Consider the following 14,619-nt stretch of genomic DNA (forward strand, 5'->3'; position numbering starts at 1 on the left):
TATTGTGACTTAAGTCAATATTTTATTTGTTTATAAACTAATATCTATTAGCTTAATTTAAATGTACGAAAGTGATTTATAACACATATCTTTGTAAAATTTTAAGTAAAAATATGCATTCTTAAGATTCGAAGAATACCGGTTTTAATTAACGAAACTAGAACCAGGCTCCTTTTTTAATAATTCTAAGAACCGGAATCGTTATAAGAACCGACTTATTTTTATGTTTAAAAGACAGTCCGGAACTGGAACAGAAAAAAACCATATAGGTTCCACTCCCTGCGACGAACTTGCAATACTTTAAAGTTTGCACACCAAGTAAATAATAATTTTCAACGGTCATTGGATCGCATTATTAAACTATAATATGGAAAAAGAATACTCCGTTCCACAAAAATGATGTTTGATTTCGATTTTCACGAAGTGGTACATAATATAACTACCATTTTATTTGACATCCAAGTGGTTTTGTAAATACGTATAACAATAATGTACTCCCGAAGGTATTTGCCCACAGCACTCGATTGTGAAATTTGTTCAATGAGAATTACCAAAAGCTTGATCGATTTCTTGTGTGACACGCAAACAAACATGGCACATAAAACGTGTCAATTTAACCAAAAAAAAAAAAAAAAAAAAAAGAAAGAAAGAAAGAAGAAAAGACATCGATTTCACGTCTGACAAAATTTTATGGGGTGTACATTAAAACGGAGTAATAAATGTAAATGTCGGAAATAATAAAATGACAGTCAAATTATCTACAATGTCAACGTTGAAACGTTTTGAGTTATAATCAATTATATTTTTATTTTATCGGAATATTAGTAAATAGTTTACTTTTCCATAGGTGTATTATATTTGTACCTACGTTCAATTTAGACTATCGATTTTACGCAATAAATTTGTACAGTGTCAATTAAAAGCACATAGCTGTACTTTCGACCACTATTGAAAATAAACTAACTGAGGGATGCAACATGAATAAAATAATTTCGAAAATAAAAAATTATAATTAGCTATAGGTTAGATACACTTTTTAGTTTTTATTTTCCAATTCAAAGGTATTTAACTTAAAGTTCTGTTCCTATGATAGATTGTTTTACACCTTCAACGGATACTTAGTATTGTTCTATTCTCTACTTTAAGTATTTTTGGTCTGTACTTGAATTATTAGTGGTAATTTTATTAAAATTGTGGTGCTTTATCACTTTGCCCATATAAATTGGACTTACAATCTTAACATTTTACAAAAAATGTAATGAATGTGTTACTTTTAAAAGAATCACAATATAATTTTGCCTTTTTGTATTTAAAATTACATTGAAGTCCATATTATGTGCTAATAAATGTATCATTAATAATAAAAGTCCATCTATTTTTAAGAATATTATATTTTATTTTCTTTCTATTACTTTTGTAATTTAATGTTATTAGCATTATTCTACGAAATACCTAAGCCGTAAGGTAATATTATTAAAAACACGTTAAGATTATCATTATAAATGGAAGATGAATCATCGCCCATCGGTACTATAATTATTTTCTTCTGTTTGCTTTGAAATATAATTTAGCCAAGTATTTTTTTTTTTTTACTTTATAGGATTGATAACAAATTTAATATACAGAAATGTTTAAATGATTGGAAGAATTATTTTTTTTCAATAAGATTCAATAAATGTTTCCATATATTATCAGATATTTTTTATTTTTTTTCTTCGCCGCTGGAATCGAATATTAATTTTTTAAGATCTCTAAGTACATAAACAACTTCATCAGAATCTACTACAGATTCTTTTTTATAATATTTTTAGTTGAAGTATAATTTTTAATTATTATTTATGCATTTTAAAAAATTTTTAAGATATCATTGTGTATAAGAAATATTGAATAAAAATATACATGATGGCAATAATGTCCAAGTATATAGAATTTGTTAAATTGAAGTAAATACAACAAAATTACTGATAAAAATAGCATCAGGCAATAAATGTATAAAATCATCATTTACCACCAAATAATAATTAGTAAATAGGTATTAAAAACAAATACTGATAGTCTACCTAATTGTGTAACAGTATTTTTGTAGATGTGTTTTTTTTTTTTTTTTGAATACATATGGTAAGAACATAGTTGTACCTACTTAAAGTATTTACAACGAAATTTTTAAAGTGACTATTTTTATTAAAATATCTTAACATTTTCCATTTTCATTTGGATATGTGTCAGTCGAATTTAGCAATAGTCATAGCTAGTAATATAAAAGTTATGGGTAAAACATTTTTTTATAGACTTATCGAATAATAATGTCATGAAAAAACGAGAACTGGTTAATTTTCTATAACAACAATCATGAAAGGTAAGCAAGTGATTTACTTTAATGAACGTCGTGTGTATTAATGTTATAGTATATAAAAAACGGTTTTAAGACGATTAGTTTATAATATATAGTATATATTATGAGATTATAGTTGTTATAATAATTTATTTTTTAATTTTAATAATATCAAGCATAAAGTAGGTATATATTTTAGATTTTTTGGTTGCATTATGAACAATCAATGAAAACTTTTGTTTAAATTTTCAATTCTTAGCTATAAAAAATTTAAACTTAAAATTTTCGATTTTTTGATTAATTTTGTCATTATTTTAGACACCCATAAAAACTAATATTAATGTATTAAAATTTAAAAACAAAAAAACACTAATATCAACTATAGTTAATTTTTACATATGAATGTCATTCGATGTAAATGTGTGCACTGCGCTCTATTTAATTTACATTACCCACATGAATCCGAGCTGAGTACACATTTTCGGATACTCTCTTACTATGTACAGTCATTGTATAAAAAATTTGAAGACAGTTTGTATTCTATATTATATTAACTTAATAAAACTATAATAATGTTGATTTTTACACGCATTTTAAAGTCGTTGAGTAGTTACTTTTCACTACGGTTTGGAAGAAAATGTCGCTAATTCACGCGTCCTACCAATCTTATGTTATGTTCACAACTAACACAATATAGAACTTAAATAATGAAGGAATATCTGGGTGTGTTGTGGTGTGGTAATTCGGACAGCAGAAGTTGGGATTGCCGGAAAATTACTGTGATACTATAACTAAAGAAAAAATGACTAAAAAAAAAAGAAATTCACTAAGATAAAAATCACAGGAACACAAATGTATAAAAGATAATAATAATACGACCCTCTTGGCCCAACAATAAAAATTTATAATACATAATAATAAAATTTAATAAAATCACAATTTGTCGGAGCACAAACTGGCCACCAGCTGGTTTTATAGACATAATAGTAATAAAAAATAACCGAACGCAACGATTTGCGCGCACGTAAATGTAATAAAAGGCGAGTTTATTCCCACGAAAATAATATAGTATAATTTAATTTAAATCTGCAATTAACGCACATGAGTACCTTTATTTATTATTGAGTTGCAATCTGCGTCTGAAAAACAAAAGAATGGTGGCGATTCGGGTGTACAATTTAATAATATTAGTAGAAATTCGTACTGCCTATAGTTCAATATAATAATTACTAGCTATTTGAGTCAATACGACACTTATAGTAAATTAGGCGATTCGCACACTTAAAATAATAATTCAAATGTATAAAAAAAAATGTATGCCAGTCGCGCTCGATGGAAGTTAGCTAATGATATTGGGACTTGATAGAAATTTAGGGAACTCATCTACTACATATGAACGATTTCTGTGTAATGATAAATACGTAAGTATTCGTTTTCCTAAACAAAATTCTTTCGTACTTCGGACGATGTATTGAACAAATCCCAAGTACCGAATACATCAGTTATTTCCAAATGCCTATGATACCTTCCTACTAAAAATGTATTTTATATTCTAAATTTTAACATATTATATTGATTTAAAAATGCATTGTATTTGTTAAACGTTACATTATTAATACCATATAATGCAAATGCATAATAATAATGATCATTGCATAGTCCGTAAATAATTAATGTTTGTTTATATTACGTAGCCTATCGACTATAACAGATATCAAAAACTAAAAGATTTATTAAATATTATCAATATCAAAATAATTACAATATTCTTCTTACATTTTCAGTTTCTATTTTTAAAACTCAACTACTAAAGAACTTTCAGTACTGTTTAAAAATAGCCTACAAACCATATATTCCCCCGAAAAGCAAATAATAAATAAATATTTGAACGGTATGAAATAATAATTTATAAAAATAAAAATAGCCTGATTTCAAATTAATGTAAACAGAAGTACAGATTATCGTTGTATGGAATTAAATATAGACTAGAATTATTTTAATATAAACTGTAATGTCCAGCCATCAACGTTTAACAATTGCATAACAACTGAATCAAAATAATATTCGAAGATTATTCATTAAAATGGTACTTATAAATGAAGACAATCTATTTAATGAGAACATTTGGTAAATTACAACGCACAACTGATTGATGAATCATGAACCATGGTCCATGGCCCATGATTATATAAATCTGAATTATATGCACTAAAATGAAGCAAAATAACTATGACATGAATATTATTTTAAGGAGGGGGAGAGGTATTATTTAAAATAATTGAAAAATTCTTAATGTTCGAGCACTAAGACTTTTGTTGAGTTTTATTACGTTAACTTCGCTTCGGCTAATGAATGATGAAGCTATTGACACTTCTATAAAAAAAATGCAGAAATTATTTACTTTCGTTAATGAAAAAGATTTCTAATGATACTTTTGTAACAATTGATGATGATGGAAATGATAGTAATTATATTTTCGTTGAAAACGATGGAATCGTAAGCTATGACCGAAGCATTGTGAATTATGTTAAATGTTAATAGTATTGAAAAAAAAGTAAGGCGAATGCATCAGTTAAAGGAAATCGAATGTCAGCTTATTATTTACCAGAATTAAAAAAATATATAAAAAAACTGTATCGTGAACTCATGATTTTCAACTTTGAACATGAAAAATGAAAACTTTTTTTGATTCTTCTTTTTAATAAGCTCCAATGAAAAGTAGTTTTTAGTTTCAATTAGTAAAAAAAAATCAAATGATATGGTTCGTTGAGTCCCTTGTCAGTAGATCGATTTCGTAATAAAGCATATCAATGTTATTAACAGTGACACTACAACATTTAGTAAGCGCACAAAAAAAAAGATAAACAAAAAACAAATTATAACATGTAAATTTGTTTTAAATAATTCTGACGATGAAATCCTTATATTTTCATCTAATAAAAGCATTACTAAAGCTGTATTGGTTGGTAACGAAGAAAATTGTACAATAGATTATAATAGAGAAGAAGATAATCTAAAAAAAAACATATTGAATAGAGATAATAATAATATGACTGAAAGTCATAGATTGTTGAATTATCAAAAAAATTATTATTTCGATAATAGTTAAAATGTGATCAAAATTCTTTTGAAAATTGGAAAGGAGAAGGTACAAAAAGTAATCTATTGACAAAAAAAGTTTTATACGTCATATAATTATTAATAAAATTAATACTAAAACTTGTCTGAAACACGTAAAAATAAGTACATAATGCTATATACCAATATCATTTTATGCTTTATAAGTCACACACTTTAAAATAGTTTATGCTGAAGAAAATAAAATTAAACCATATTACTGTTATATGACTTACTTTTAAATAAATTATAAAATATATACAATTATAGGTACTATCCTAAAAAGAATGTTTTAATATTTCAATAATTATATACTTCATAGTAGGTAACTTATGGATATGGTTATTATATTATGTCTTAAATAAAAAGGCTCAATGGTGTATAAAAAACACTTAAAAAAATTAAAAACATTAATTTTATATAAACGCAAAAAAAGAAGAATAAACCCGCACCTTCTTACACGACTTTACATTCAGAAACAGTAATATCACATTTATTTCACATTAATTAAAAAAAAAAAATAAATTAAATTAAAAATGTTTTAACACTAAATATAATATGATTAGTTTTTGCGTTTTGTAAATTTATTTAATCATGTTAGGGATACTACTAATTATATTTTATAGAAAAAACAGCTTAGTGTGGTAAAATTAAGTTAAATTAACATACTAAGCAATTTTTTTTACATTTAATAAATTTGATGAAAAAAAAAAATCATTCGTATGGTTACATAGTAGGGTACCTATGTAAACACTAAAATGAAATTAGTTTTTAAATTCATAAAAACGTAAAAATAATTGTCATTTAGCAAAAATCGATTTGTAATTATTTTCAATTAGTTTACAATTAATCAGTAGTATTTTGAAGTTGATTATATAAAGTGAGATACTAACTAAAAAAAATATTAAAATTCCTAAAAAATATTTAAAAAAACAGTTACAATAAGAGAACTCGATTTTTAATTATTTGCAATTAGCTTACAATTAGCAGCAATTGGTGGTGTTTTGAACTTGATTAAATAAAATTGGGGAGCTATATGAAGTTACTCTCGATATTTTATTTTATTTCGTTAAAAAATGGATGATTTGCAATTAATGAAACTTAATTTAAGATTTTTAATGGTATTTGAAAATCAGTTGGACAAAGTGAGTGGAAACTTTATGTATACCAAAACATTTATACTTGTACACAGCATAAAATAAAACTATGCTAATATCTCATAACATTATAAGATTTATATCGTTATTATATAGAGAAGTTAACATTATTTTAAAATTGAAAAATCTAACCTAATCAATGTACCATGTGTTATACTATAAATAGTGAGCAGTATGTGTTTTGATGTCTATTGTTTTAATTTAAAAATATTTTCAATAATAATTAACTTAGAATAAACTAACTTAGATACTCTGTACATTTGTTCAATATCAATGAAATGGAATAGAAAGAAAAAAATAAGAATACATTACAAGGCGTGTTATATTCTGACTGTAAATAAAAAATAAAGTCTGAAATGATAATTCTTTATACCTAAATAAGTTATTAATTATTATCAGTATTAAAATAGCAAAAATAATAGATCATTGTTTCTTGAAATTTATTTTAAATTTTTATGATAATTTTCAACACATTTTTAGCTCTTTTTGCTTGATAAATAAAAATGTATATTTATATTTGCATAGTAAAATATATTATATTACTTACATATAAACTTCAATGTACGCGTAAAATTGCTACTCAATATTTATGGTAAGTAGTAAACTACGCAAAAATATGAGTTATTGTTTATTACAATATTAATACATGTCTTATTTTTCATGTAGTTTTGTACACATATATGAAATCATATTAACCATATTATTACAATATAGCCTGTATATTATCTTCAAAAATATACTCACATTATTGAAAAAGCATATATTTTTTTTTATTTTTTTTTCAGCAGTCATTTGTTTGCATATACAAAAAATCAACAAAACAATACTATGCATAGTTTTTAAGTATTTTTTTATTATTATATAATTTTATTTCAATAGCAATAAACAACAATAATATAACAACAATAATTTCAAACATAACTGATTACAAAAAAAAAAAAAAAAACGATGTCAATTTTTTTTCAAGCGATATTTTAAATTACTAAAATTCAAAACTTGTCTTTTTAAAAAAAGTGTACATAATATTATATTGTAAGGGGATATTTTTTTAACAAAAAGCTCGTCATTATGATTCAAGTATGCAATATTTATAATAATTATTTCAAGAAATAAAATATTTAATTATTATTATTTTTATTATTTTTTTTTTCTATTGCGCGATTAAGGTTGATACGGTTTTAACATGTTTATCCTTAGAAATATTGATTGTCTCAGAAAGCCAATATTATATTTTGTTCGTATTTTTATAGATATAATTTTTTTTTTTTTTTTTTCGTAATAGTTATTTGTTCATTTTGTATTGCTATTGTTTACACGAAATTGCAATATGTAAAACGCTTCATAACAATAAAAAATAAATATATTTTATAATAACAAGCTCCCCACAAGCCCCCCTGATTCCCCCAATTTTGAATAAATAGAACAGTGATTTTGTAATTTCAACTATAACACTTTAATTTATATATAACTATAAATACTTTTTTTTTAATGAACTTAATTTTAAGTTCATACAAAAATTGCGTGTAAAAAACCTTTTAGTGCCGTTGTAGTGATTTTTGAAAATATTATTATGATTTTTAACAAGAATTCATAAACAGCCGCGATTTATGATGGTTATAATTATAATTATAATAATAATGATAAAAAATCGTACTAATTTAGTAGATGATAAAAAAAATAATTAAAATTAAGATATAGCTGCTCATGAACGAATTTTTTTTTCTCAAAAATGATAACTTTCAGACTATTGAAATACAATTATAAATTCGGTAACGCAGTGTATAAAATAATGTTCGAAATTAATAATTTACAGTTATTTAACTTACACGCTAAAATTTTTTTTAACCACTTTACATTTGATATTTACAATTATATAAAAAAAAAAAAAACAAATGAGAATTTTGTTTTATATATATATATATAAAGAATTTTCTAAATAACAATGCTGTATATTAGGGTACAGCATACTGATACAATTTTTTTTTCAGTTTTTCTTTTTTTCTTAAATATTTTTTTTGTAAATTGGCTCTCCTAAGGTTTTATCTTATAACTTTTTTTTTTTTGTATAGTACATAGGCAATTATAATTTTAAACTACAATTTTCATAATAATAAAACATTATAGAGTACAACAAGCGTTATACATATTCCTTTTAAGTTTTAATTTTTGATGTCCTACATAATATACATTATTTTAATCAAATTTTACGATTACAAGACAATTATGGTATGAACAATAAAGTAGTTATTTAAGTAAACTATTACATGACGAAATTTAATACTGTACAGAAAAAGTTACCGATGGGTGTAGCGCTAACACGTTGTCCGTTAGTCGTCTAAATCGCAGCAGCAAGGCTCGAAAATGGGGTGGCGCACATTGTGGCAATACGATCGAATAAAGTGTAAAAAATATCGGCAGAAAAGTATTTTATAAATATCGGAGATGAAGTATGTAAAAAGTGGACGTGAAATTGTATATTCGGACGATAATGATAATAATGACACACGATTCCATCTGGGATGTCAATCGAAATGAATGTTTAGATAGTACATGACAATTGTTTTGATGAAAGAAACGAAAAATACTAACGAGTGTAACAGTTGTATTGTGTCTTTTTTCCTCAGAAAATATAGATTTTCGAAAAAGCGCAAAGAAATCTCCAAGCCATTAATCTTTCAAACGGTACATGCACGTAAGATTTTCAGGTCGACGGACACACACCCATACACACATACACACAACACACATATAAGTATACCTTATGTAGTCGTTTACCATACAATATGAACTTGTATAAATTTAATAGATCAATAAAATTTTACGTTGTAGGTTTAATCCTAAGTTGTACGTAAAATTTAAACAATCCATTTCAAACATATACATAGCATAGGTGTGTGTGTGTTTACAAGTTAATATAACTACTCGAAAGTGTAAGAGATGAACACGAGAAATCCTAACATATTGACTGAGTGGATATTTTGTAGTATGTATAATTTAGATCAACGATCACGTACGCCGACGAGTACCTAACTGATGTCTGCCATAGAAATAATAGTATCAGAAAAATTAATCGTCAAACGTACTCTGACATTGATGAGTGAACAAATGATACAACCGTAAGACCTATGGTTCCCGGTGAGTTATTGATAACGTTATCGATTAAGAAAAGTACAAATATCAGCGTTTGTTACAGATAACGAAAACTAAAGACGACTCGAAGGAAATCGTCGTAGTGTTGCAACATTTGACGGAGTTCATAGAGGTTATGGTTGTGGTTGTGGAGATGGTTGTGGCGATCGTGTTTGTCGTGTGCGGTTGCCGTTAAATCGAGCCCGGCCCCGTGCGATTTAGATGTACGAATACGGACCGTCTGTGAGAGCGCTACAAAGCAATAGTCAGGAGTTGTCATCTTTGGCGCGTCCTCCATTTCGACTTGTGGGTTTGTATTCAAGCCCAGGATCAAACTGCATCAGCACAAATACCTGTGGTGGATAAACAATAAAAAATATGAATAAACAGTTAAACGCTAATTGTCACGAACTTATTAATAAAAAAAATCCATCATGTCATATGACGATGCCATAGTTGTTGTGTGAAAACAATAACAATATTATCGTTAAATTTCGAACATCTAACTCTGATGAAAAGAATAATAACTGTATTTGTCTTGTTCGGATTTCGAAAATTTTTTTTTTGATTCCACGTGTTCCACGTGTTAACGAACCGCCCCCGTTGTCCATAAATAATAATGTATGCTCAAATAATGATTATGATATTATACCAAATGTCTAAACGCTCCACTACATTCACAACATAATAATGACTACCCCACCCCCCTCACCATATGATATTTTAAACGAACTATCCAAGTCTGCCACGCTGCACATTCGCACGCGGGCTTGATGTCGTGTTGACCGAGTGCCAAGTCTCGGGTAAAAGAGTACGCTACGCATCGTTGGAAGCTGTGACCCGGTGTAGTGTACGTACCAGAATAGAACGTTTTTTCGAATCTTATTGCCTACGAATGCCATCACGACAGAAGGCATATAAATTTACACGTGCCCACAACTATTAAATTGTGTGAATATTAATCGACCATCAGCAACAACGGCAGAGCACAGACCTGCCTGACAGTCTATCTGTTGGTTTGAACAGGATTGAAAAAAATAATAACTAATGAACCTCGTTTCACGGTGGTTTCGATTCGAAGCGGATAACGTGATTTAACTACGTATATAGATGATATTTTATTTTTGACTTCCTACGAATTAATTTCTGAACAATGTTTTAGGATTCATGTCGATTCGTCCATAAAACGTTACAAAAATTCGAACAATAGCCATTTATCATTAACAAAATGTTTTATAAGATCGATTTTATGTATGAATATTATGAAATTTTACAATAAACTGTATAAAGTATTACAAATATAAAAAGGACGCCCATCTTTGCATCACAGTAATAACGATTGCGCGTGATCTATTAAATTACACTTATCTGTAGTATTGGAATCGTCGCACATATTACACTTGAAATAAAATAATAAATCGACAATAACGATTATATCAGTAAAAAGGTTACCTGATCCGTGGGCATCAGTGAGAAATCATCTGGTGGGTTCGTGATGACGTATCGTTTTGACGACGCATCGCAAGACGAACTCCTGTCTCTGAATCTGTAAAAATATCAAAGAGATCGGATGAGAATAGCGACGTCCCGTCGCCAGCGTTAAAATACGCAAAAAAGAGGACAACACACATCACAAACAGTATAACTTAAAAGTACACCGATATCACAAACATACAGACACGCAGAAATACAACCTGGGACAAGGAGGGGTGAATTAAAAGGGGTCCGGTCTGAGCAGGAAAACAAGAGAATAACTTAAATGGTCGAGTTTTATGTAATATGATAGTGACTGTTTTATCAAAGAACAATCATTATTTCAAAAACTATCAAAATTTTTGAAAATATTTTATATTTAATAAGAATCGAATTTTGGAAAGAAGTTTGTGAATTGTATTTCAAGTATTTAAAATATGAGTCAAGTGACTAAAAGGGGTACTGCACAACGTTTTATGGCCTACCTTATCACTCATTAAAACGTATAAACTTCTCATACGAAATCAGTTTTAAAATATCAAAGTACTCCAATCAATTTAATAATCTTTAAACACGAATAACTTTAAAAATTATAATGAAAGATAAAAATAAAAATTGATATTTTAAAATTTAAAGTAATTTTAAAAGAACATTTTCATGAAACTTATGTATAATAAAATGATTTTTCTTCAATAAAATAACCACTTTGTTGAGAACGATATTTTTTATTCCATTTTTTTCTAATGAACGCATTGAATATTTACATGAATTATACGGCACTACGACTATTTAAAAAAATAAAATCATGTGTTTATAAAAATATTATACATATTCGAATGTGTTTAAACCATTATACTGGGCCCTGACGTACAAATAATAATATTTTCTTATGGTTATCATAAAATCAAGATCTTATGAAAACGTCGAAAAATAATTTAAAGAATTTTACATTTTATACACACACACGTACACACATACATTGCCATCAAGACGTCTACATGCCACTACTAGTAATAATAGTAATATAATTGATGGTTATAGGGCATCTGCCCCAGTTTTGTGACGTTTTCAAACGTAATTAAAAAAAAAAAAAACTAAGATCGTCGGTCCACTTAAATTACATACACCGAGACCACAATATTATTCATAAGTAAAAAATTACGACTTTTTTCGGATGAAATTCTGTATAATATGATCCTTAATAAATAAATATCCAATGCTAATTCTTTGAATCGATAACACAATTGATTTCAAACTATGTAATTTGAAGATGTATTAATTAGGTTTATTTTTATTTCTTATAAAAAAAATAATAATTTCACTATAAAATGTAAATTTAAAAAATATATATGTATAAAATATCTATTGTTCAATTACATACTATATTTTATTGTTGTTAAAAATAATATTTCACTATGTGTCTATTATAGTTTAAGTTACTCAATATAGATATCACTAAAATAATATGACCTTAAATCATATTAATAATATTACATGACTAGTTAATATTATAAATTAAATCTTGAAGTAAACGATCTTTATTCTCTTAAGAATATCTTAAGTTATTTTATAACGTATATATTATGATAACATTATGTTATCTATGCAATGTATAAAACGTAAAATCGTCTTAAAAATTAAAAATAGTGTTAATACTCGAACTATACTTATTTAGTTTAAAAAAAATAGTCGTTGCTCTATCAACTAAACATAAAAGTTATTCTGAATAATTATTATTATTAACTTAACTAAGTTTGGTGATTATATTTTATCGACCTTTTATTTTTTTTAAAACATTCAATTCCTGAATAAATCTCTTTACTTTCTTACGCCTGATTTCAAGCTTCATAATATTATTATCACAGTTCACTTACAACTATTATTTATTTTTTTGTTGTTATATTTTTTATCTACTTTATATTAACGTTGTTTATTATAAGCTATAATACAGTGCGATTTTATTATTTTGATAAAATCAAGTGTTTACATCATAATTTTTGATTCCAACAATATGTATCTCAGTTTTGCAATAAACCATAATATCTTCATTATTTTTCAACATAAAATTCCTACAATACATATTTTTTTTAATTTACATTAAATCTATTTACTTTTTTAAGAATATTATTCTTTGAAATTAAATTATATTTCTCCCAAACAATTAACAAAGTTAATTTAAAATACCTACTTTCTATCTATTGGAATTCTACGTCATAGGATTAACAAATTATAATGTGTTGGTATTAATGATAAGTAACACATGGATGATGGTATACTGTGATGAATAAAATATTTTTATACAAAATCCTAGGAAACTAAAATATTCGAATACTTCTTCGCATAATAAAAATATTTAAATAGTTAAAAAATATTTATACTCAATACTTCTCTTCTTCACGACTTTAAATGTTTGTAATTTTAAACCAATAATTCGAATACAAACAAATCATTCCTGTTTATATCTACTTAAAGTTTCTAAAAAGTTTTTCCAGCATAAAACCAAGCTAACTTTCGATATAATCTAAGGATAAGTAGACGACAATAATGTAATAAAAAATATTTGTGTTTCTTACGGCATAACATAATATCACGACAGTGGATCACAATTATAGCGATCACAATGATTATGTTTTAGGGTACGGATTCGGACCCCTGTTAATTCGTTATGGCACTTAATATTAATAGCAAACTACAAAACATGTATAGTTAGTTGTTCATACCGGTACCTGTATAGACCAATGCACAACATCCCGTATGACTTGAGGGCGGATACGAACAGGTCGCCGTACTTGCCGGCCTCGCCGAACTGTGCCAGCGGCCCGTCATACAGCGAGATCTGACCGACCCGACACCGGTCTCGGTTGGCTAAACTCTCGTCGGTGCTAAAAAACCATAAGCACGATCATAACTTATATAATGAAATTAATGCATTTTGATAATATATTATTTGTACTTTTCATAACTATTAGTGTATATTATTTATAAAAACGTAATTACGTATACATTTATAATTGCTTTATTTAGGATTGTTGTACCCTTTTTTTTTTTTTTTAGGTTTTAATAGAGCTAAATTACCCGAATATTAAAACATAAATAATAATAATATCATACTCATCCTACAAATTATTTTTATCAACACTCAATTTTGATACTGTCGTGTCATTATTATTTTCACTTTAATATTAATGGCATTGCGCTTAAGGTATTATATGTATATTTTACGAAAACCAAAAAAAATAAATAATAACTGCCTGATGACACGCGGTATTTTATCAGTGGTACGGTAAATATAATAATAACGTCAGGTGGATTGCGTGTTTAAACTACGTACTCATAAAATATCAGTGTAATATATTTTATTCAAAAACTTTACCGCTTGCGCAATTATTATGTATTACACTGGCCCAGAAA

General features: G+C 26.6%; 1 protein-coding gene across 6 annotated transcripts in view; it reads right to left on the bottom strand.

The window, feature by feature from the left end:
- Positions 1–8,679: 8,679 nt before the first annotated feature.
- Positions 8,680–14,619, bottom strand: part of LOC112604124 (calcium-activated potassium channel slowpoke) — a 74,912-nt gene continuing 68,972 nt past the window's right edge. For 5 of the 6 annotated variants that reach the window (XM_025353013.1, XM_025353010.1, XM_025353011.1 and 2 more), the window contains 3 exons: positions 13,929–14,090; positions 11,188–11,281; positions 8,680–10,088 (listed from right to left, as the gene is read on the bottom strand). In XM_025353013.1, coding sequence (XP_025208798.1) covers positions 10,002–10,088; positions 11,188–11,281; positions 13,929–14,090 — 343 coding nt within the window. In that variant the 3' untranslated portion in view covers positions 8,680–10,001. The remainder of the gene's footprint in view (positions 10,089–11,187; positions 11,282–13,928; positions 14,091–14,619) is intronic. The other variant, XM_025353012.1, reaches the window with a different exon arrangement.

The sequence above is a fragment of the Melanaphis sacchari genome, unplaced genomic scaffold (genome assembly GCF_002803265.2).
Source record: "Melanaphis sacchari strain LSU unplaced genomic scaffold, SCAv2.0 Contig11_pilon_pilon, whole genome shotgun sequence".
Lineage (NCBI taxonomy): Eukaryota > Metazoa > Arthropoda > Insecta > Hemiptera > Aphididae > Melanaphis > Melanaphis sacchari.